The 26050-nt window shown below is 43.6% G+C and overlaps 1 protein-coding gene across 2 annotated transcripts in view; it reads left to right on the top strand.

Moving 5' to 3' along the window:
• The first annotated feature begins 3093 nt into the window (after positions 1-3093).
• Positions 3094-26050, top strand: part of RASSF5 (Ras association domain family member 5) — a 78704-nt gene continuing 55747 nt past the window's right edge. For both annotated transcript variants that reach the window (XR_014026148.1, XM_081325415.1), the window contains exon 1: positions 3094-3865. Coding sequence is in view for 1 of the 2 variants with exons in the window: in XM_081325415.1 (XP_081181541.1) it covers positions 3145-3865 (721 nt within the window). In the remaining variant the exon portion in view is untranslated. The remainder of the gene's footprint in view (positions 3866-26050) is intronic.

Genomic DNA, 26050 nt, shown 5'->3' with positions numbered 1-26050 from the left:
CATACCACACCAAACCATTATGTGTATATTTAACAATAGTTTACACTCAACAGAAATGACAGAACTGCTGACATTCAAATTATATTCCACAAAGTGCTGACATGGATTTAAATTGTTGTCTAGAATTGTTCAATAAACAATGTAGTATATCATATTGATCCAGCTGTTTCTTGGAATTGTAACCATCTTTAAACTTCAGAGAACCAAACTCCACTTTTGCTGAATTTGTACATCTCATTAAAGAGATGCCAAACTCCAACCACTCTCTAGGTATGTTGATTTTCCATTCCTAGCTAAAGAGGCACCAAGTTGGGAAATACTACAATAAACCATAATGTGAGTTGTTTCTTGTTGTATTTTGTGATTATTATTTTTTAAAAAAATCCACCATTTAAGCAAACAGGACTTTGTACAATCCATGGCCTAGCTGTTATTTTTAAAATGCATCTCTCCTTTCCTCTTGTTATTCCAGATTGCGGGATGATGGGCAAGAAAATTTAGCTAGCTTATTCAAAACCATGTTCCCAGTCCAAATCAGGTCTCTACTGCCTTATTTTTTTTAATTGGCTTTTGCTGTTTTTATTTTCTTTCCACTGTTTTTCCCCCAAGAGTTCATTCTAGGGCATCAGTGTACAAGCTGGTATCCTTGGTGCCCCATCAGAACTAAATTACTGCTCTTTGTGTGGCCAGTGTTTATTGGTTCCTTCTACAAAGTTTCACTTCTTGGTGGGAAATCAAAAGGTTAACTTACAAAGACAGAGACTTTATCCTTATACTGATATAAAGCCAGGAATTTCCCTGCCATAATTCTCCAAAAATCCCCAGAAGAAGCTGAGATTAAACAGCTGACAAACTCCAGACAGCACTCAATGAGAATATGAAAACAGGGAGCTGACTTAGGTTGTGTATGTCCCTGTCACAAAAGTGTTCAGCATTCAATTGATCAGTTTTAGGTTCATACAGTGAAATAACTCTCCCAACTAACTTCATTATGCTTTAGACCAGTGTATCAACCCCAGCCTCTGAGAGGCCTGAATGCCACAGTGGCTTGCTTTCTCGTGCATCAATTGCTCAGTGCTGTTTCTGAACTGCATAACACAACATTCCTTAATGCCAATATCTCTTCACAACCACAGCACTTCTGCGCAGCTTGTATGAATAAAGTCCTTGCAGCATTTTTAATATAACTCAGGTTGGGGTTACACACTGCATTATACTGTGGTTTTCCTGTTTCTGTTTAACACCAGAGAAGGAAGCCTGTCCTATTATTCCAGATGGGAAAGGAGAAAGCATTTTGCATATGCTGAAAGTTAAAACTCATTTTTAAATGTTCAGGGTATTCATACAATATACCAAATCGTAACATGGTTAGGGACGCAATGGCTCAGTGGGTTAGGATGCTGAGCTTGTCGATCAGATGGTCGGCAGTTTGGCGGGTCGAATGCCGAGTGCCGCGTAACAGAGTGAGCGCCTGTTCCAGCTTCTGCCAACCTAGCAGTTCGAAAGCACATAAAAATGCAAGTAGAAAAATAGGGACCATTATGGTGGGAAGGTAACAGCGTTCCGTGTGCCTTTGGCATCTAGTCATGCCGGCCACATGACCACAGAGACGTCCTTGGACAAGTGCTGGCTCTTCGGCTTTGAAACGGAGATGAGCACCGGCCCCTAGAGTCGGAAACGACTAGCACACATGTGCGGGGGAACCTTTACCTTTACCTTTTTACTGTGGAATGTAAAAGGGATGTGGTGGCTCAGTGGGTTGGGACACTGAGCTTCTCGATCAGAAGGTTGGCAGTTTGGCGGGTCGAATCCCGAGTGCTGCGTAACAGAGTGAGCGCCTGTTACTCGTCCCAGCTTCTGCCAACCTAGCAGTTCAAAAGCACGTAAAAATGCAAGTAGAAAAATAGGGACCACTCCGGTGGGAAGGTAACAGCGTTCCGTGCGCCTTTGGCGTCTAGTCATGCCGGCCACATGACCACGGAGACGTCCTCGGACAAGCGCTGGCTCTTCGGCTTTGAAACGGAGATGAGCACCAGTCCCTAGAGTTGGAAATGACTAGCACGCATGTGCGGGGGAACCTTTACCTTTACCTAACATGGTTAGATACGCACTATGGTCAAGATAAATACTGGTAATCCCTTACTTATGACCACAACTGAACCCAAAATTTCCATTGCTAAGCAAGCACTTAAGTGTGTTTTCCCCTAGTTTATCACCTTTTTATCACAGTTGTTAAGTGAATCACTGCAGTTATTAAGTTAGTAACACAGCTGTTAAGTGGATCAGGCTTCCCCATTGACTTCGCTGTCAGAAAGACATAAAAGTTTATCACATGACCCCGGGCTGCAATCGACATGAATACATGTCAGTTGCCAAGCATCCAAATTTTGATCCCATGACTGCGGGAGTGCTGTAATGGTTGTGTGTGAAAAGCAGGTGTAATCACTTTTTTCAGTGCCACTGTTATTACAAATAGTTGTAAGATGAGGAATACCTGTACTCACCGCCTCTCTTATTAAACCTTGAATATATTCAGCTATGAACTTAAAGCTTCCTTTGATTTGACCTGCAGATCTGGTATGGCAGAGGCTGAGTGCAGAATACCTTCTCTGGTGTTTTGCTTGAGCTACCTTGCGGGTGAGAACTGGAGTTTTTAATCAACCTGCAGGTGAACACGGTTATTATTTCATGAGTCCTCGAGTACGAAGTTAGGTCTCAGATTAACTAAGGCAAAGAGGGTTTGGTGTTGTTGTTTTTCCCCTTAAGCCTCGGGGAAGAAAATCTTTCTTGCTGTTGACTGAAGAACTTGGGCAACAGCCGGTCCTGTCCTTTGCCTCTGAGCACGTACAGAATGACTCTCTTTTCCCACGATTCAATTTTTCCAGGCAGGGGAAAGAGGACGGATTCCGGGTTAAAGCGTGGGGCTCCGTTTGGCGAGGCCAACCAATTTGGAAGCCGGACCAAACCAGCATTGGAAGATTGGCGCGGGGCTCCTCGCCTGCCCCTTCCCTCCCTCCCTCCCTCCCTCGCTCCACCCTCCCTCTCCTTCGCAGCCTCCGCAGGTTCCTCTTAAGAGCGCCTGCGCTGCTGGCCACCCGCGGGCAGGTCGCAGCTGTTGGGGCCGGCCGCCTGTTCGCCAGGGCCATGGCTTCCCCGGCCATCGGGCAGTACCCTTACCCGCTGCTGCTGGATAAGGAACAGCAGCTCTTCCTGCAGAGCCTGACCGCCAACGAACGGAAGAAGATCCTCAAGCGCTCCGCTTCCAATGACATGAAGGAGCCGCCGCCGCCGCTGCCGCCAAGGCGGAGGCAGCCGCAGGAGCGAGAAGAGCCGCAGCTTCCCCGCGCTGCGGGGGCCATGTCCCAGTGGGGCGCGGGCGTGGGTAGCGGGCTGGAGAAGGACGCTCTGCCGGCCGCGAAGGCGGGACGCGCCGAGGCTCTGCCAGGGCGCCCTCCGGAGTGCCGCGGGAGGCCCCTCGGGAGCGCCGTGGGAGCCGAGCGCGGGGCGCCCGTCGGGCAAGCGGCTGAGGACGGAGCCGAGGTTCGCGTGGCTCCCAGCTTTCCCGGAGAAGAGGCTGCGCTCGGGGCTCACTTAATACCCCGGGAGCTGCCCGCTTCCCCCGGCCCCGCGGCTAAGCCTTCCCGCTCCGGGCAGCAGCACCAGCACTATCACCATCACCGGCTCCGACTGAGGTCCGGAGCTCCTCGCCTGCTGCCCGACGTGCGCACCATTTTCGAGCAGCCGCGGGATCCCCGAGTGCGAGAGGAGAAGGGAGAAGGACACCGCTTCGAAGGCTTTACTCTCTGGCGGGGCTGGTGCGACCTGTGCGGGGAGGCTGTGCAGCAGCGGGCACTCCGCTGTGCCAGTAAGTTGCTCTCGTCCCACCCCGCCCCGCCCCATTATAGGGAGCCGCTGTCTGCTCTGTTTTGTTTTTTGTTGTTTTTTGCCCGAAACGTCCCGGGCCTGACCCTTCTTACCTGGGATTTGGCAGGTGACATAAATATTCCACCTGCTGGTCCTAAGCAATATCACTGTAGGGGACCTGGTTCAAACATTCTCCTCCTTGTTCACTGCATCCCTGGGGGCGGGTTGCTATTTCTTCACAGGATAGGAGTAAGTGGCGGTGTTCTCTTTCACTCCACGGAAGGGCAGCCCTCTCATTCTTCCTGCTTCTTTAACAGAAATCCTCCATCATCTTGTGATAGCTTTGTCTCTCGCCAACTCCAGTTACTGCCTCCAGCACTGTGTGCTGGGAAAGGCTCCTTTTGTCCCAGAATGGGGTGGTGTGCGGTGGTGCGTGCGTGTGTGTGTATGTATGTTGTGTGTGTCTGTTTCATATATAAGTTATCGCCCAGGGCAGGGCCTGTGTGACCTTGTTGCATCCAGCTTCCATCCTCATGAAAGCTCTCAAAAAGCCTGATAGAGACTTCCATCATTTTGCAGTACTTGACCTGCTTTACTTAAAACCAGAAAGCTTAAAAATTGTGCAAGATGCATTGAAACAGCTTTTGACTTTGAACTGAATCCACATTTGTGTGACTGTCATGCTGTTTTGATCTCTTTTTCCATTGGGTTTTCTTCCCTTTTGAGGTTGTCCTTTAGAAATGCCTGCATGTTGGTCAAGCCAAGTGCAACCATTAGAAGTCTGCTGTCCTGCTTGTGTTGATCTATGTTTCTTGTCTGTTCAACTTTATCTCTGTTTACTGTTCAGTCCCATGTTAGGAATAAAGGGTAAAGCCAATGGGTCTGAATTCTTGACAGTCTGTAACTTTCAGATACTCTGTCCAACTTTTTAGGCAAATGACGGTAGTAGTACAATGCAATATTCTTATTTGCAATGGGTGGATAATTTCTTTTTTGTTTTCTCTCTATTTTCTATTTCTCTCTATTTCTTGTGCAATCTCTCCAGTGATGAAACGCCATTTTCTCTCTCCTCTTGTGATTTATGTGATTCTGTATTCTGTTTCCACTGCTGGTTACTACTTATGCCTTTGCTAGCATTTTTTAAGACAGTATGGCTAATGGGTGTTTTCAATGTGTGCATGACTTGATTTCGTCAATGTTTCTTTTTTGAACAAATGAGAGCATATATAGAAAGTGAAATAATGGTATATTCACCATAGATCAAGCAGATTACTGAAAGGATCTGCTTAGAAAACTAATCTGTTGTATTTAATATGGAAAGTGATTAGTAGTTGAATCATGTACTGTATATAATTTTGCATCTTTTAGATTGACCTCCTAGGCCAGGGGTGTCAAACTCAATTTCATTGAGGGTCTCATCGGCATTGTGGTTGCCCTCAGGGGGCCGGGTGGGCGTGGCCTACTGGGTAGGTGTGGCTAAAGCGTGTATGGCCTACTGGGTGGGCATGGCCAGCTCTACATCGTTTGCATCAAGGGTGCCTATGGGGGCCTGGGCAGGAGTGGGACAGATCTGAGGGTCTCTGGCAGGAGGAGGGTCTCTGGGCCAGGGCCAAGGCAGTGGGGGCCGTTTCCTCACTGTTTCCAGGATGGCTTCGCGGGCCGCATGAAATCACTTCACGGGCCGGATCTGGCCCCCAGGCCTTGTGTTTGACATGTCTGTCCTAGGCTTTATAATAATATCTATTTTTTCCCTGAATTATTGTAGTAATGAATTCATTTTCTCTAACTGCAAAGTCCAATTGGTTTTCCAAAGGGTCTGCTGGTTCTTGAAACCTAGCAAGGCAATCCTACACAGAGCTATTCAGAGGATATCACTGAATTCAGTGGGACTTATGCCTAGGTCCATGGAGATAATCTCACACTCTAAGAATATTTAAATTGGCCCTAGCAGATGAGAACAAATATTGTTCTGACAATGAATACATCATGGATTTCTGTTTTGGATATTTCATGCTTTTGTTCTCTATTCTTCCTATAAATGCTAAAGGCCAGTTGACTTTTTAATGTTTTGGTGGGGTGATTTTATGAGCATCTTTCTAGAGAACTGCATAAACTGTTCACTGAAGGAAAAATGCTCATTTATAATCTGAGAAGTTGGGAGTTGACAATATGAACATATGTTTTTTTTAAAAAATTCAGTTTGCTTCAAGCACATCTCTTTAAGTGGTGCTGTAAGACTTTAATCATTTAATGGGGATAATGAAATGAGTGTAGCTTTTAATGAATATTAAAATTTCACCTCAAGATCTCAATGCTACCATGCCATCTTGTTTTTCACAGCTTCTATGAAAAGAGCATAAATATACATTTTTCTTTTACTCCAGCTTTCTTTGTAACAGTTTTAAACATTATTTAAAATTTCTAATATATTCCTAATATATTCTTAAAATATATTCAGCTTTATTAATATAAAAAACCCACTTTACTGATTTTTTTCTAGCTACCAAGCAATCTGTTATCTCATTAAAAATGGAAAGAGTTGACTTTAGCAGGTAGAGTTTTATGCTTTCCTAAAGTAAAGAATGAACTGTTAGTTGCTTGCATGTTTGCTCATCCTAGAGGGTTTTTTTTGGGGGAGAGGGGGGATTATAGATGCAACTTACATATCTCTAAAGCAATCAGACTCACTTTTGCATATCTGGTATCCAGACTAACTCTCTAAGACTGTAACTCAGTTGAAACTTTTACTCTCTCCATTCCCTTTTTCCCTGGGTTTGTAAAGTCATTTTGTTGGTTAAAGAGTGGTGTTGTTTTGGTTTTTTTGAAACTAGAGAGCTGGCATTCTAATTTGTACATTCTTACTTGGCCTAATAATAGTAAACAACTTGGATTTAATAATAAAGAAAAGATAATCCCACATTTTAATTGCTCTCAGTAGCACCTCTTGTATAGGATGCAGGCTGTTCTTTTCATTCTTTTGCAGAGGAGTCTTGCCACTTTGGATGTAATACAGCATTTTTGGCAAATCGTAGAACTGCCACAGATTTTCCTTGATATCTTGATAGTTTTGCAATTTTCTTCTCAGTAGCAGAAAAGTTTTCTTCTGCTAGATGCAAGATTTCCCTTCCTGGATTCTCTTTTGTTCCCTTCATGATTGTAATGGTTTGTTTTCAAGTTCATACTTGATTAAGGGCTAATTGTTTGTTTTTTGGTAGGTATCTGCAGAAGATAGAATGGGATTTAAATTTATTCTTGTGGAGTCTTTTAAAAGGAAAGAATAAGTGGAAGATGAAAGAGTTCCATTGGTTTCTGCAGCCTCATATTAATGCTATAGGATTATGCCCAGTCCTTTGATTTGGTTGAAAAGATATGTCAAATTTGGTCTTTTTTTTCAGCAAATGAAAGTTTGGATCGCTATGGAGGTTCTTTGTATTACTGTTTCCTTAATCCCTTTGTATGTACGATCTTCTTTTGTTTATAGAGCTTTATATAACTTTTAATAAAGGACTATATTGTTTTAGCAACATTAAAATGATTTGACAAAGAATGTTTTAAGTTAGAGTCAGGGTGACAGTCCTCCCACCCTTGTTTTTTCTTTACTGTGGGTAAAGATGGTGAGAGACCTTGCTTGGTCTGCATTTTGAAGGGATCAAACTGATCTAGCCTGTGAATATTTTTTGAGGAAAATGCATATGTAAAAGTTTTGTGCCTCTTTTTAAAAAAATACAGGTGAAACTGGAAATGAGATTATAACCATTCTGAATGAAACATGGTGATCTGCTAGTTCTAAAGCTTGGCAACTTTAAGATGTGTGGCCTTTAATTCTACTTCTATTCCATGCTGAGTGGGAAATTCTGGGATTTGAAGACCATGCATCTTAAAGATGCCAAGATTGAGAAATACAGGACTAAGGACTAGTTCTGATAGTCAGTCTCTTGCAATACTGTGACTTTGATCACTACCTGATTTGGAGGTAACAGATGTAGAAGATCTGATTTTCAGTCTGCAGTGACGTTTATCTCAGCTGAACCTCTTCTTGGCTTTTGAATCGCTCAGAGCTACTTCATATTCAACATACAAACATATCCTACTGTAGATAGTCCTCAGCTTATAGCCATTTGCTTAACGACAATTCCAAGTTACAACAGCACAACACAAAGCGATTTACAACTGGTTCTTGTACTTATGATTGTTGTCATGATCATGTGATCAAAAATTAGGTGCTAGGCAACTAGCATGAGTTTACAATGGCTGCAGCATCCTGAGGTCATGTGATTGCCATTTGCGACCTTCCCAGGGGAGCTCAAGCAAACAAAGTACATGAGCAAAGCTAGATTCACTTAACAACTGCAGAAAAAAGTTGATAGGATTGGGCATGACTCACTTAATGGCTCCATTAAATGAAACTATTCATTTTGATTTGTAAACCATTGGTGACTTATAACCTGTCTTCTTGTTCATGAGGACTAATGACTTAGTATAGTTTGTGAACCTATTTGTATTGCAGCCATGGTTTTAGTGCAATTTGTAAGGGTTCTTCTTTATTATAGTGTAATGAAAGGTAACATAGTTTTTTGACTCTGAAATCAAAATCATTTGATGCATTTCATTAATAGATGCTCTATTTTCATACAAAGAGCTTAAGGCAGATTCCATGTAGCCTTTTATATTTAAGTTGGATATTTTAGGAAGAATGCCTGCACTTTAGATGTCAGGAAATAAAGCATGTGTTTCTAGCCATTTGAGCTAAATTTTGCCTGGTTTCTTTTCAAAGGTTCCTTTTTTATTCCATAACTTTTATTAAGACTGTTGATTAGTAAATCTAATACAAACTAAACTTAAAGAAAAAATGGAGAGAAATAAAAAGTGCAAGGAAAAAGAAAAAAGTAAAAATATAATAAACAGAAAAGAAACATATAAATAAGTGATTTCAAATCTTCATCATAACAAATATAAAAAATCAGAAATTCTTCACACACTCTAGTTACAAACATTTCTTCATCGCATATACCATTTCTTATCTATAAACAAATTCATAAAACATCTTTTCAGTCAACAGGAAGTCCATAAAGGGTAGCCAGAAGTAACAATGTATTTTATTTTAACCTTGATCAAATAAAGCAATATTATGTTCCCTCCTTTTGCTTCTAACAGTCTTATTCATTATTCAAATATTGTTTTAAGGTTTAATTTCTCTGAATTTCTTCTTTGTCCCATGACACAGAGTTCTTCAAGGCATTAATAAGGCTCTTTTGTAAATCTAGTAGGAAATTTTTTCCCCAGGTCTCTTAATTTGTCATTTGTATTTTTTAAATTAAAAATTAACTTCTTTCTTTTGCACTACAACTCCCATCATCTTCAGCCACCACTGCATTGGCTGGAGATGGGGATTTGTTAAGTTAGGTTGGGAAAAAAAGTGGCTTAAGACTGTCCCCTTCAGATTTGAAGATAGCAAACACACCTACCGGTAATATTTCTTCCTCCTCCTGTTTTATGACAATTCTATGAGGTGGGTTGTTGGGCTGAGAAAAAAATGACTTGGCCCAAAGTAACCCAGCTGGCATTCCTGCCTAAAGTGACACTAGAACTCACAGTTTTCCAGTTTTCTAGCCTGGTGCTTTATTCACTGGGATTCTATGTTTTGTACTACAATATAAGTTTATATGCCATGTAAGTGAACAAGCTATGTTGCTCTTTTTATGTAAAAATGAGAATAGTTACCATTTTATTTTGCTCAGAGAACATTACAGCAGAGATTTTGTATGAACTTTTGATAAATCACAGAGAGAGCTACATTGCTAATTAGATATTTTTCAAAAAGGATTTTTTTCTTTATAATGTCAACTTTTCCTCATTTTGGAATAACGCCCTGAAAATTGATCTATCATTAAAAGGTACAGATCAGCAAAGTATTTTAAGTTAGGCTTTAAAGTGGACCAAATTAATAGGACTTCCAAAAGAATATTTTTTGAAATCCAAAAATGAAATGCTTGAAATTATTTCTTGTTGGCCTTCTTTTCAGTATTGTGTCGCTTCCCTTCCCAATTCTCCTTCCTAGTTTATGCTGGTGTGGACTTGCTTTCCTTCCCAACAGACCCAGGTGGCTGGCCAGCCAAGTGTAACTGGTGCATTTTGAGAGACTGTAAAATGATGATTGCACTACTTAAGTGTCAGTGGCATGTTGCTTGCAAATGAATTGCAAAGCAGCTGATAATGCAGCTTGATGTGTTATTGCAATCGTTCAGGGCAGGGATAAAACTGTGTCTTGAAAAAATAAAATAAATAGAAGCAATTCCTGATTTCAGAAATAGTCTGGCTAAATATTTCTTAATTTTTAGAAGAAAACCAGATATCTATAGTAGAGGATCATAGAATATGTGACATCAAAGCCAAGGCAAAGTCAAGGCAGGGTCCTTCCCTGGGATTAGGGACACATTTCAATTATTCCATTGGAGAATCAGGCTATTATTGCCTAACCTCAACAGCCAAGAATTGAGGCAAGAATCTGAGAAAATGCATCAGTAGTTGAGTGACTGGTTCATCTAGGCCAGCATTTTTGGATTAGTGGGCTCATTTGGTATTTTCAGCTTGCAAGAGCAGCACGGTGGCCAAGTGATGAAGGTGTTTGCCTTCCACTCAGAAGGTTGAGAGTTCAATCCTAGGTAGCAACAGACGTTTTTCTCCTAGGGTGTAAAGAAATATCTGCTGCGAACTCCATGTGACATCAGGAAGGGCATCTGGCCACTCAGCTCCATCCAGTCACCCCAACTCTATCCTGAATTAAGGGATTACAGGGTCATAAAAAGGAAGTTGTGGGTGCTTTTGCAAAAAGGGCGATAGATAAGACTTGCTTATAAACAAAATATCTGCCATGGAAAAATAACTATTTACTAGACCTAACAACACTTCCTCCAGCAGGATACTTCCTCCTATCCCTGCTTTTTCCAAACAGACACTGGGATGGAATTCCCTTTTAATTTTTTTTTTTAGCTTATGGGGCCCAGAGGCATTTTCAGGAATAGATGCTAGAAGATGCACTTTGCTTTGCCTGTCTCATATCAGAGAGAGAGAGAAGTTGGTGGATGAATTAGGACAATTTGGCACCATGATATTATTTTGGGAATCAGCATTCTAACTTACTAACACCGAATAGGTAAGGCCCACTTGTGGTGAGTTAAATATCACAAGGTGATTTTCTGGGAGACAGACAGAGGAAAGAAGCAATTGTTCCCAGATTTCTCCAGAGGGAGGGGTGGTTTTAGTCTGGCCCAATGCCAAAATTACATTAGTCTGACAAAAGGGCTTGCCTCCAGCTATACTTATAGCAGAAACTAAAGCTATCCTCAGAATTAGTTCTTTTTATACCAGATTACTAATTTTTGCTTTTACCCTTCTTCTCATAATTGTCTCTTGATTACTCTTCAGAGGAAGCACTGTATTTGCTAAATTTCCATATGATTCATAGATCTTTATAACTTTTTAATCACTTTGTTTTTGCAAAGTGTTTAAGGTAACACATTCCTTTAGCAGGTGTGGGCCTAGTTTGGATGGTTCATGGCAGGAAATGATAGGCAAATATCTTTAAACAGGAGAGTTTGGAATGACCTTCCCCGCTTTCTGCATTACTTTTATTTATATTCCCACCTTTATTATTTATACAAATAACTGAATGCAGCACATCCAACACCTCCCTCATCTTTTCTCCACAACAACAACCCTGTAGTTTAGGCTGAGAGAAATGACTGGCCCAAAGTTACCCCATTGGCTTTCATGGCTGAGGTGGCATTTGAATTTATAGTCTCCCATTTTATAGCCTAAAGCTTTAACCACTAGACTAGACCAAAAGATAGATACAGAGACTTTAGAGCTAATGGTTTCTTCTTCAGTGCTGAAGTTTCAGTGTTGGGAGTTGAACCTTCGTCAGAAATAATGGAAGTTGGCCTGAAAATGGAAGAATAGGTTCATACTAGAATCCAGCCAGTTCTTGCTGTAAACATCTTGGCTTTAATAAATGCATAAATGTAATTTTGGGACTCCAATGATTGGCTTATCAGCACTTTAAAATTCAGCTTTAGAAGGATATTCCAAAGAAAGCTTTTCTTTGTGTTTGATTCAGGGAAGTGCTCAAATTACAAATGTACAGATGGAAATGGAATCATGCACAGCAACCCATAGGAGCTGGAACCTTGCTCGTAGGATTTCAGCTCCTGAAGACAATCAACCCAAGTAGTCTTTACTCAAATCTTCATGGCTCATCTTCACATTATTAATGCTTACAGGAAACTACAGTCAATATTTTTCCACTTTGATTTCAGTAAGTTATAGTATTAAAATTATTTTTAAGAGCAGCTAATAGAATTTATATTTTTCTTTTGCTATAGTGCTGATTAATAGTAAACAGGTCCATACAACATGGATTGTTTGATTCCTGCTAGTGAATTAGAGAACAGAGTTTTCTTAGCTTGTGTGATCAGGTTTCTCAAGTATAGTAGTTCCAGTTGCCATTTGAAAGCTATTTTATAGTGTTAAGATACTGAATATAGCTGCATTATCATGCATGTTCAGTAATTACAGTGTTTGTGTGTGTATGTGTGAGCGAGTGTGTGTGTGAGCGAGGGAGAGAGTAAATTGTGTAAAACTATCAGAGCTTCTGCTATGATCTTTGCAAGATACATGGGGAAATAGAATACTACAGAAATATATACTGAATTTAGACTGATTTCTGAATAAACAAAATTGTATTGCAAATTACATTTTGTTATGATGAAGTGAGAAATTGGAGTTGCAGCCCCTGCTTATTCCCTTTTAAATGATCTTCCATGCTGGTAATATAGAGATAAACCTATGAGTTTCTTGGAAGAAAAATAGGATTCAGATGTACAATCTGTCTCAGTTGAAAAATATGGTTAATGAGCTAGGTATACAAATCTCATAAAAAAAACCCTTGATGAATGTTCTAATGCAGTCTTTTCATCTGATATTTGGACTACAAGCCACTAAATCTCTAGCCAAAGCCTTAGTAATTGAAAAAGAATTAGAAGTTATGGAAATTACTTTTGTCTTTGTAAAATTAATGGAATGGAATGGAATAAAGCAGAGAACCTATACCATCTCAGAGAAGTGACTGTCCAGTCTATTCTTAAAAACCTCCAGTGATGGAATGCCCACGATTTCTGAGGGCAAGCTGTTCCACTGTTAATTGTCCTCACTGTTAGGCAGTTTCTCCTTAATTCCAGGTTGCTTCTCTTTTTGGTCGTATTCTAACCATTATTTCTGTTCCTTCCCTCTGGTGCTTTCGAAAATAGTTTGATGCCCTCTTCTTTGTGGCAGCTCCTCAAATACTGAAATACTGCTATCATGTCACCCCTATTTCTTCTATCTTTAGACTAGCCAAACTCAGTTCCTGCAGCTGTTCTTCATATGTTTTAATCTCCAGGCCTTTGATCATCTTACTTGCTCTTCTCTGAACTTTTTCCAAGATCTCAACATCTTTTTGCAGTATTTTGCAGTATTTGCAGTTGCAGTATTCCAGGTGTGGTCTTACTAGGGTTTTATAAAGCGGTACTAATACTTTGCGTGATCTTGATTCTATGCCTCTGTTCACACAACCCAGGATTGTATTAGCTTTTTTTGGTTGCTGCTGCACACTGCTGGCTCATAGTCAAGAGATTGTCCACAAGGTCCCTCTCACAGTTACTATTTTTGAAGCAGGTCTTACCTAATCTGTACTTATATCTTTGATTTTTCCTGCCTAAATGTAAAACCTTGCTTTTCTCCACATGGAGGCATGATGTTTTGTTATGCAGTTCATTCTGAATAGCAGTAGCAAAAATGTCAAAAGCATTTAAGATTTGCTCACACTAAAATATAAATAACAGTGCAGGTGGTCCTTGTTTAGCAACTTCCTCTGGCAGCGACCATTTGCAATTACGATGATGATGAAAACCAAACTTTGTGACCAGTCCTTGCAGTTATAACTCCAGGTCTGTAAAGCAAAGGACAATTGAAGTCAGATCATAAGCAAAGTTGCAGTTTCACTTAGTAACAGCTTCCTTTGACAACTGAGTTACCAGTCCCAATTGTGGTTGTTAAACAAGGACAATTTTATTTTTATTTATTTATTTATTTATTTTAATCCCATTTATATCCCGCCCTTCTCCGAAGACTCAGGGCGGCTTACAATTTAAAGCACAAATCAATGTGCTTAGCAATAGCCTTCATTCTATGTATATGCCTGCTTATTAGGGCTTTCGGCCCCATCTCAAGCGGCATTATTACAAAGTCAGCTTATTGCCCCCAACAATCTGGGTCCTCATTTTACCTACTTTGGAAGGATGGAAGGCTGAGTCAACCTTGAGCCTGGCGGGATGCGAACCTGCACTAATTGCAGGCAGCTGGTGTTACTTAAGGAGGCATTAGCCCACTGCTCCACCAAGACTCAATTTGAAACTGAGTTTTTCTGGCCGCCTTCTCCATAGCAAACTGTATTTCTCCTAATCCAGCTACATGTCCCTGCCCTAATCAATGTTCTGTTTGTCAAACCACAATTTCTAGTACTTGAATAATTAACTCTAGTTCATAGAGAGATAATTCATGATGAAGCATGGGGGAATATTGCAAGGTAATTGTACGTGTGTAGAAGGTGAATGCAGATCTATTGTGAGTAGTTACCAATGGGCGTCCGTGAACCAGCTTTATTTATTTTTCTGACAGTCAGAACAGTTAATCAGTGGAACAACCTGTTATGTATTAGGCTTAAAGAGCACCTTTAAGCAGTTATAGAACAGATACCACCAGGTGGTGCTGAACCGAAAGTGTTGTGGCCGGTGTCAGTTTTCAGAGGGAAACTGAGGTTCAAACTGATTGGTTGGTAGCGTACCCGGCCAGGTATAAAAAGGGTACAGATACCCCAATTCCCCCAGTACAGTTATGGTCACCAAATAAAGAGCTGTTTGACTGTACTCTTCTGCCTGGCATCATTCCTACTCTTCAGGACCCACTACACTACACAACCTGCCTCCAGAAGTGGTGAATGCTCCAACACTGGAAATTTTTAAGAAGAGACTGGACAGCCATTTGTCTGAAATGGTATAGGGTTTCCTGCCTGAGCAAGGGGTTGGACTAGATGACCTCCAAGGTCCCTTCCTACTACTACTACTACTACTACTACTACTACTTATTATTATTATTATTATTATTATTATTATTATTATTATTATTATTATTATTATTATTATTATTATTATTATTATTACCGTTAGACATGTCCATACTTGATGGTATGTGTCTTGATTCTACAAATACTCATCAATATTTTGGAAGTTTTGTTGTTATGGAAAATACGTATTTGTACTTCTAATGACTTTGAAGCAATAACACAGGCTCTTTCCAGGCCAGGTCTTTATTCTGTCAGTTCAAAGAGAAATTGTGGTTGAAAATATGATGTCAGGAGGGTCCGATTCTGTTATTACTTTGATTATCTATTCATAATAGCATTATTACCCACAGGCCCGTTTTAATGTTTTAATATCTTTAAAGATGCAGCATGTTAAGAGTACTGGTTTAATTATAGTCTAAGATCATTTTAATTCAAAACTAAAAAAAGATTGCGAAAGCTAAAGATATTTGAAGGAAGCTTTGCTAAAGAAAGAGATGGCTTCTGTCTCTCTCTTGACTGTAGCCTCTTCCGTTATGTTGCTTTATCTTATCAGGCAAAAAGTCCCAGAAATAGAAAGTTTTCCATGCATTACAGAAGCTGCCCTGGAAGTTTGTGGCCTGCAGTGTTTGCTTTTAGTTTGAAGGGGGTGAAAAAGGGAGACAAAAAGGCAAGGAAACTGCAAGAGCAGGACACTGACTTTTGTAACATAAATAAATTGTAGAGATAAAACATTTGCTCCTTTCGGTAACATTCCGCATTCAAGCACTTGCCTGCCTGTCTGCTATGCCCAAAGAAACTATTGATCTTCTGTTAGAAGAATGACAGAGGGAGAAGGAGAAGCAGGAGCTGCAGCTTGCTTTGGATTAGTAACAAAGAGAATCCGCAAGCTCTTCAGACATTTCCCTAAGTCTAAGTCATGGTCAGAGGGTCTTCAACTCCGAATTAAGAAGCCCAATAGATCGGTCTTACCAGTCAAAGGTAAGTTCTAATGATTTGAGCAAAAATATGCCCTGGCTGACTGAAAGATATGGGGTGTTAGTTACTGATGAAGAGAACAGAAGATGTCCATGGCTACTTTGTACACTACTTATGAAATGTCTTGATGAATAACTCAGACAACACTTTTTGGGGTAAAGTTTTGAGTTTTACTTGGACAGTAGGTTATATTCTATGAATTGATTAAGCAGTCTAATGATTAAAGAACCATACCCTATGGAGAACTATTGCATCAAGCTCACAAGTTTGTAATAACTAATAAGAGCAATAATACATTATTGTATAAATGGTATAGTGTTCTAGCAATGCGTTTGTGAGTTGAAAAAAAATATTCGTACAGATTTGTATATATTGTTGTTGTTTTTTGACCATCTGAGTACAAATGTTAAATTTTGAAGTGTAGTACTTCAATAGCAAGTTTTTCCTTTTGCTTAAATAGTATGCTTTTTGAAATAGTGAACAGAGGAAAAATCACTGGAATTTCAAAATTTGTCTTCTCTTTTCTAAAGATTTGATAGAGACGAAAACCCCATAAAATAAAGTTAACAACTGTAAGATTAGCATATTTGAGGTTTATGGTGGTATTGTTATTTAATGACTTTAAAATTATTTTTGATGGGAAAAACATAGTTAATAACCACTATAGATTCTATGTTCTTCTAAAAGTGTTAGAATTACATGTTTTACTTAAGACATATCTATATTGTTTTAATTTAAATTTGGATTAGATATATCCCAGTAGTATTTTGGCGATAAAAATCTTCTTTAAGCTATCTCATGGTAGAATCTATACTGAGTTATCCTGGTGGCTTGCTGACTTCATGGAACGAGAACTGACTTTCTATTTCAAACAGGCCAAACATTTTCCTTATTCTCTTTTGCCTCCGAAGATGAGGGGGGGAAAAATAGATTCAATACAATCAATCAAGTATGGATAGCATAACAAGGATCAGCAGGGTAGCTGTAATCCAGAGACATCCAGCTGGGCATTCTTCTGTAAGAACTGCCTTTTTCCCCCCTGACTGCTATTTTACACATTGACTATAGTAATTATGGGGTATTATTTTTGCCCCTGTGATTTAATTTCAGTGAAATAAGTGCTACCCATTGTTTAAGTGGATGAGCAGGAGAGCATAACAGCCTTCTAAGACTTTACTAATGATAACCCCTTATATGTGACGATTTATTCTTTTATTATGTCCCCATTTACAAAATATGAACAAATCTGGCTTAAAAGATATATTTTGGTCTAGGAGCTTTATATACTACTTTTATTTAGCGGTGTTTTTACATTTGCAGCTTTTAACATAAGTTAGCTTTGTCAGTTTTTCTATTGAATTGTCCATTTAGGTCAATTGAATTTTAATATATAAATATATGGAGGTTGAACTCTAAACTACTATTAAGTATCAGTTAAGTACTATTTGTTCTGATGAAAACGTGGCTACCATGTTTAGTTGTGAACATGGAACATTTAACACTGAAAGGTATTCTCCCTAAATTATGAGATTTTCTGACTTAGATGAAATATTTATTTACCGTGCATGTATTTATAGTACAGTATTAAAGATTTAAATTCCAACTAGTGTAAAATATTCAGAAAAATTATGAATATAGCATATTTTATTAAAGTTGCATCGTAAGAAAAGCTCTCATTTTGCTAAATTTAAGAGTTGAGCATTTCATATATGATACATTAGGTGATATGTTTCACCTTGATACCAGTTGTTCTTTCTGAGCTATGTCATATTGTTTAAACCTAGTGTTCAAGCTGGTATTCATTTTCTAAAATTAGCTTTCTCATCCAGTCACTGAAGCCATTACATCTATTTGGAAGGTGATAGGGAGAACTGCTTTTAACTATAAGTGAGCCTCTCCACTCTGGCATTCTCCAGATGTTTAAGGACTCTGACTACTAGATTTTCTAGCTATCATGACACAGAATTTTGGAAATAAATTTTGTGACACATGTTGAAGGTATCCAGTCATAGAAAGCTCCTCTAAAAATTCCTAATGACTGCAGACCTGACAATTGCATGTAAGAAAAATGGTGGGACATTATTAGGATTTTGAGATAGGCATACACATTTTTAGCTACTGCTCAAAGGAGGAACCACAAAGACTGCCAGGATACATGTTGCAAGTTAGTTACCGTATATACTTGAGTATAAGCCGAATTTTTCAGCCCACTTTTTGGGCTGAAAAATTCCACTTCGGCTTATACTCCAGTCAACAAAAAAACTTACCGAGGACTTGTGCGCGGCCGAGGCTTTGGTGCTTCCGGGATCGCCCGCACCTCTCCCAAGCCACCGCCGTCCGAGACCTGCCGAAGTTTGGGGAGGTTTGGGGAGGTGCGCGCGCACCTCCCCAAACTCCGCGCCTTGCCTGCCTGCTTCTTTCCGCAGCGGAAAGAAGCAGGCAGGCAGGGCGCGGAGGAACGGAGACTTGCCGACGTTTGGGGAGGTTTGGGCGCCTCCCCAAACCTCGGCAGGTCTCCGTTCCTCCGCGCAGACCTGCCGACGTTTGGGGAGGTTTGGGCGCCTCCCCAAACCTCGGCAGGTCTCCGTTCCTCCTGCCGACCTTTGGGGAGGTTTGGGCGCCTCCCCAAACCTCCCCAAACCTCGGCAGGTCTCCGTTCCTCCTGCCGACCTTTGGGGAGGTTTGGGCGCCTCCCCAAACCTCCCCAAACCTCGGCCGGTCTCCGTTCCTCCGCGCAGACCTGCCGACCTTTGGGGAGGTTTGGGCGCCTCCCCAAACGTCCCCAAACCTCGGCAGGTCTCCGTTCCTGTTTGGGGAGGTTTGGGCACCTCCCCAAACCTCCCCAAACCTCGGCAGGTCTCCGTTCCTCCGCGCAGACCTGCCGACCTTTGGGGAGGTTTGGGCGCCTCCCCAAACGTCCCCAAACCTCGGCAGGTCTCCGTTCCTGTTTGGGGAGGTTTGGGCGCCTCCCCAAACCTCCCCAAACCTCGGCAGGTCTCCGTTCCTCCGCGCAGACCTGCCGACCTTTGGGGAGGTTTGGGCGCCTCCCCAAACGTCCCCAAACCTCGGCAGGTCTCCGTTCCTGTTTGGGGAGGTTTGGGCGCCTCCCCAAACCTCCCCAAACCTCGGCAGGTCTCCGTTCCTCCGCGCAGACCTGCCGACCTTTGGGGAGGTTTGGGCGCCTCCCCAAACGTCCCCAAACCTCGGCAGGTCTCCGTTCCTGTTTGGGGAGGTTTGGGCGCCTCCCCAAACCTCCCCAAACCTCGGCAGGTCTCCGTTCCTCCGCGCAGACCTGCCGACCTTTGGGGAGGTTTGGGCGCCTCCCCAAACGTCCCCAAACCTCGGCAGGTCTCCGTTCCTGTTTGGGGAGGTTTGGGCGCCTCCCCAAACCTCCCCAAACCTCGGCAGGTCTCCGTTCCTCCGCGCAGACCTGCCGACCTTTGGGGAGGTTTGGGCGCCTCCCCAAACGTCCCCAAACCTCGGCAGGTCTCCGTTCCTGTTTGGGGAGGTTTGGGCGCCTCCCCAAACCTCCCCAAACCTCGGCCGGTCTCCGTTCCTCCGCGCAGACCTGCCGACCTTTGGGGAGGTTTGGGCGCCTCCCCAAACGTCCCCAAACCTCGGCGGGTCTCCGTTCCTGTTTGGGGAGGTTTGGGCGCCTCCCCAAACCTCCCCAAACCTCGGCAGGTCTCCGTTCCTCCGCGCAGACCTGCCGACCTTTGGGGAGGTTTGGGCGCCTCCCCAAACGTCCCCAAACCTCGGCGGGTCTCCGTTCCTGTTTGGGGAGGTTTGGGCGCCTCCCCAAACCTCCCCAAACCTCGGCAGGTCTCCGTTCCTCCGCGCAGACCTGCCGACCTTTGGGGAGGTTTGGGCGCCTCCCCAAACGTCCCCAAACCTCGGCAGGTCTCCGTTCCTGTTTGGGGAGGTTTGGGCGCCTCCCCAAACCTCCCCAAACCTCGGCCGGTCTCCGTTCCTCCGCGCAGACCTGCCGACCTTTGGGGAGGTTTGGGCGCCTCCCCAAACGTCCCCAAACCTCGGCAGGTCTCCGTTCCTCCGCGCAGACCTGCCGACCTTTGGGGAGGTTTGGGCGCCTCCCCAAACGTCCCCAAACCTCGGCAGGTCTCCGTTCCTGTTTGGGGAGGTTTTGGCGCCTCCCCAAACCTCCCCAAACCTCGGCCGGTCTCCGCTCCTCCGCGCAGACCTGCCGACCTTTGGGGAGGTTTGGGCGCCTCCCCAAACGTCCCCAAACCTCGGCAGGTCTCCGTTCCTGTTTGGGGAGGTTTGGGCGCCTCCCCAAACCTCCCCAAACCTCGGCAGGTCTCCGTTCCTCCGCGCAGACCTGCTGACCTTTGGGGAGGTTTGGGCGCCTCCCCAAACGTCCCCAAACCTCGGCAGGTCTCCGTTCCTGTTTGGGGAGGTTTGGGCGCCTCCCCAAACCTCCCCAAACCTCGGCAGGTCTCCGTTCCTCCGCGCAGACCTGCCGACCTTTGGGGAGGTTTGGGCGCCTCCCCAAACGTCCCCAAACCTCGGCAGGTCTCCGTTCCTGTTTGGGGAGGTTTGGGCGCCTCCCCAAACCTCCCCAAACCTCGGCAGGTCTCCGTTCCTCCGCGCAGACCTGCCGACCTTTGGGGAGGTTTGGGCGCCTCCCCAAACGTCCCCAAACCTCGGCAGGTCTCCGTTCCTGTTTGGGGAGGTTTGGGCGCCTCCCCAAACCTCCCCAAACCTCGGCAGGTCTCCGTTCCTCCGCGCAGACCTGCCGACCTTTGGGGAGGTTTGGGCGCCTCCCCAAACCTCCCCAAACCTCCCCAAAGGTCGGCAGGAGGAACGGAGACCTGCCGAGGTTTGGGGAGGTTTGGGGAGGCGCCCAAACCTCCCCAAAGGTCGGCAGGAGGAACGGAGACCTGCCGAGGTTTGGGGAGGTTTGGGGAGGCGCCCAAACCTCCCCAAACAGGAACGGAGACCTGGGGAGGTTTGGGGAGGCGCCCAAACCTCCCCAAAGGTCGGCAGGTCTGCGCGGAGGAACGGAGACCTGCCGAGGTTTGGGGAGGTTTGGGGAGGCGCCCAAACCTCCCCAAACGTCGGCAGGTCTGCGCGGAGGAACGGAGACCTGCCGAGGTTTGGGGAGGTTTGGGGAGGCGCCCAAACCTCCCCAAACAGGAACGGAGACCTGCCGAGGTTTGGGGACGTTTGGGGAGGCGCCCAAACCTCCCCAAAGGTCGGCAGGTCTGCGCGGAGGAACGGAGACCTGCCGAGGTTTGGGGAGGTTTGGGGAGGCGCCCAAACCTCCCCAAACAGGAACGGAGACCTGCCGAGGTTTGGGGACGTTTGGGGAGGCGCCCAAACCTCCCCAAAGGTCGGCAGGTCTGCGCGGAGGAACGGAGACCTGCCGAGGTTTGGGGAGGTTTGGGGAGGCGCCCAAACCTCCCCAAACAGGAACGGAGACCTGCCGAGGTTTGGGGACGTTTGGGGAGGCGCCCAAACCTCCCCAAAGGTCGGCAGGTCTGCGCGGAGGAACGGAGACCTGCCGAGGTTTGGGGACGTTTGGGGAGGCGCCCAAACCTCCCCAAAGGTCGGCAGGTCTGCGCGGAGGAACGGAGACCTGCCGAGGTTTGGGGAGGTTTGGGGAGGCGCCCAAACCTCCCCAAACAGGAACGGAGACCTGCCGAGGTTTGGGGACGTTTGGGGAGGCGCCCAAACCTCCCCAAAGGTCGGCAGGTCTGCGCGGAGGAACGGAGACCTGCCGAGGTTTGGGGAGGTTTGGGGAGGCGCCCAAACCTCCCCAAACAGGAACGGAGACCTGCCGAGGTTTGGGGAGGTTTGGGGAGGCGCCCAAACCTCCCCAAAGGTCGGCAGGTCTGCGCGGAGGAACGGAGACCTGCCGAGGTTTGGGGAGGTTTGGGGAGGCGCCCAAACCTCCCCAAACAGGAACGGAGACCTGCCGAGGTTTGGGGACGTTTGGGGAGGCGCCCAAACCTCCCCAAAGGTCGGCAGGTCTGCGCGGAGGAACGGAGACCTGCCGAGGTTTGGGGAGGTTTGGGGAGGCGCCCAAACCTCCCCAAACAGGAACGGAGACCTGCCGAGGTTTGGGGAGGTTTGGGGAGGCGCCCAAACCTCCCCAAACAGGAACGGAGACCTGCCGAGGTTTGGGGAGGTTTGGGGAGGCGCCCAAACCTCCCCAAAGGTCGGCAGGAGGAACGGAGACCTGCCGACGAGCCTTGGCCACACAGGGTATTCCTGTGTATTCAGGCTTGCAAAATGGCGGATCGAGCCTCTGCTGGCGGCAGAGGCTTGCAGAACGGCGGATCGGCTTATACTCGAGTCAATAACTTTTTCCAGTTTTTGGGGGTGAAATTGGGGGTCTCGGCTTATACTCGAGTCGGCTTATACTCAAGTATATACGGTACTTGAAAGCCCTATGTGGAGAGAAACTAAGGAAGATAGGTCATTGAGAAAGCATCAATCACAGGGAAAAGGTAGGAAGGATTCTTCTATTGGCAAAATTAAACAAAACTCATACTTCATTCTCTGTAAATCTCTTGAATGCAGGGTTATCCAATCCTTTGGTGGCAAAAGGCCAAACTTCACCTTTCAAAGGTCTGAGCATTGCACAAGACATGGCAGGTGATCACTGCAGGCAAGATGAGATGGTTTTGTAAAAAGTATAAGGAGTTATTTTTTAATTGTGATGTATCTGATGTAGGGCTGACATTCCGTATAGATAATAGACAACACAGTGTTCATCTGTTTGCAATTGAAAATAATGGGGAACCATGCCTTTGGTTTTCCTTCATCATTAGAAGGAGCTTCAGGTAACTGCAAACAACAACAACAACACAAATTGGAGAACATCTGTGGCTCAGGGCCCCCAAATTGTCCAGCCTTGTTTAATAACTAGGTGTAACTAGTTTTGGTTTCTATAAACCTTGGTTTCTATTCAGAGTTGCAGCTTAGTTCCAAGATAGTCTTCAAGGACAGCCAAATTACATTACCATGAGAGGCAGTGGAGTCAAGGATACTTGCATGGCTGTCAGTGTAGTTAATGATAGTACTTACTGCATAACATGTTATTGAAACAATTGTTAAAAGATTTTTCACCTGGAAAGAGCAGTAGCATAGTTCCTCTTCTGTGGATCCTTTTGGTGCTTGTTACAGAGTTCATGTTACAATGCTCTAACACAGACATGTCAAACACAAGGCCCAGGGGCCGGATCCGGCCCGCGAAATGGTTTCATGTGGCCCGCGAAGCCATCCTGGAAACAGTGAGGGAACGGCCCCCGCTGCCCTGGCCCAGAGACCCTCCTTCTGCCAGAGACCCTCAGATCTGTCCAACTCCTGCCCAGGCCCCCATAGGCACCCTTGATGCGAACGATGTAGAGCTGACCATGCCCACCCAGCAGGCCATATGCACTCTAGCCACGCCCACCCAGTAGGCCACGCCCACCCAGACCATACCCACCCGGCCCCCTGAGGGCAACCGCAATGCTGATGCGGCCCTCAATGAAATTGAGTTTGACACCCCTGCTCTAACAAATACGTTGCTTTAGCTGGATTATTTCTTGCCTAGATAGATTTAAAAATGCTTTTTTTGCTATTAGCAAAATTAGGGCCAAGGTGCAGTAAAGAAGTAACAAATTATATGCAGGGGTATGTCAAAATTAATGTGGAGAAGATACATTGGAGAAGGGGTCCAGGAGCAATTTCCATGGTGTTAAAATGCATAGCACCTGGTTAAAAAGATATTTGCCTTTTTCAGATGGTGTTCTCTGCTATGAGACTGCAAGAAGTGTTGTGCAAATGCGTACCTCCTTCTCCTCTTCTTCTCTGTGTGAGAAGTAGGCCTACAATTTGAATCAAAGTATGGTTTGCTGTAAAGTCTGACCTGATAAATGGGTTTCAGCAATCCACAGAAAGTTCCTGTTTGACTCACATAAAAAGCACAAGCTCTCCTGATGCACCAGAGGAAGCGAAGCAGAGATCAGTTGCTGGAATTGGTGTGCAGGATTCTTTGAATCAGAGTTGTGTTTTAAAATAATTTTCTGTAGCTCATGTTTTTCAATGGAAACTTTCATTTAATATTTGTGAGCATTTTTCAGTGACCATTAAACACTGCAGATAATGAAAAATGGTTCTTTTGTATTACAGTTTGTGTCTCTGGCTTCAGCTTGAGCTATGCTGCATAGTCTTAATAGTATCTGGTAAATGTCAGTAGTTCTCATTTTATGGAAGTAAAGTAGACTGGGAATAGTGGAAGGTTTGCAGCCTGGATAAATCACACATTTAAAGCAATAATTAAAAAAAAATAACATCACCATGACATCTTAATCAAGAAAAAGGTTCATTCTGAAAAGCCTTGTAAGTACTCTTTAATTATTGCTTCACATACACAGTTGAAGATATATTTGGACTTGGCTTGAAATGAAAAAAAATGCACTACTGGTGCCGTCCCGACTAACCCATAGCATAGAATGTAATGAATCAGCAATTCCTGCCACATAAAGAACTTAGCATTGAAATTAAATGATGACTGCCAAACCAGTAAGATACTGAATTCAGAATCGGACATTAATGAATTATATTTTCCTGATTCCATAATAAAATAAGCTTTCAGTTCTTTGGAAAAGAAAAAAACATGAATGCCTGTGTGTTTATGTGTATAAAATCCCTGTGTCTCTTAAATGAATAGGAAACTTTAAAATTTGAATTAATAGCTACTTGGAAAATCTTGGCCTCGGGAGAACAATGCTTTTGCAGAAAAGCACAATATATAGTTGTTTTCTGGTGAGATGAAAATTAGAAAAAAACCCTCATTTCTAATATTCATTCCTCATTTGATGGAGAAACACATTAGAACAGTCTTGCCCAACACGATGCCCTCCAGGATTTTGGGGATTACAAATCCCAGAATTTCTAGCTTTTAGAGATCCCCAGATCTGAAAAATACTAGATTCTAAAAATAGGATTTTGCACCCACATTGCACCCACATCCTATTATTGACATTAATGTGGCTGAAAGATTGGACCGAAATGGTTTTTCTTGTGCTGCAGCAAAATTGCCCTCACTTTGCAGTCACCTAAATATGAAGGATGGTAGATCAGACTCAAGGGCTGCTTTTTCTAGTATGTGGTTTCTGACAGTGGTCAGTTTCAACCCGAGGAGAACTGCCTTTCTCTGCTGGTCTTCCATGATGTTATTTTGTAGCATACAGTGTTTACATCTGACCTTGAAGATGATGTAAAATAAGTAATCTTTTATTCTATGAATTGCTGACCATTACCATCTCCACTATCTCTATGGTACTTTCCTTTGAGATGAATCAAACATGAAATGGTTCTCATGATTTCTTCTTGTTTTTCTCATATAATCTGCCTGTCTTTTCATTCTAAAACAAAATGAAACAAAACACTGTAGATGAGTGCCAGACAAGAGTGAGGGACTTTGATCTCTTCTAACAAGCAAATTAAAGTGAAACACCTTAGGCCTCCTCAGTATATATAATCATGGAATGAAAGGATTTATGTTCTTAAAAGCATGTTCTCAATAATGTAAGAAGAAACCTATGGGCTCAGACCAAAGAGCTATGCAATCGAGTATTCTGTTCTAAGCTGGTTAAATAGATGCATTTGAGAAACTCAGAAATAAGATATATATGTCCTGGCTGATGAGACTGATCCTGGGGAGCCTACTACTGTTAGTCAATTCTAAAGAGTTCCCTAATTTATTAAATCTTTTGGCAATATAGGTAGTCCTTGACTTACAGCTATTCATTTAATGACCATTCAAAGTTACAATGGCACTGAAAAAAGTGACTTATGACCAGTTCTCACATTTATTAACATTGCAGCATCCCCACAGCCATGTGAACAAACTTCACGTGCTTGACAACGGCCATGTGTTTATGATGGCTACAGTATCTCAGAGTCCTGGGATTCTCATTTTCAGCCTTCCTAAGGAGCTTCTGACAAGCAAAGTCAATGGGGGAAGCCAGATTCACTTGACAATTGGGCTACTTTGCTAAGAACCTGTCCATCTCAAATGCTTAGCCCACTCATCAGCTG

Source organism: Vipera berus (assembly GCF_964194415.1).
Source record: "Vipera berus genome assembly, chromosome: 3".
Taxonomy (NCBI): domain Eukaryota; kingdom Metazoa; phylum Chordata; class Lepidosauria; order Squamata; family Viperidae; genus Vipera; species Vipera berus.
The sequence above is the reverse complement of the archived record's forward strand: the minus strand, read 5'-3'. Positions and strand labels throughout refer to the sequence as shown.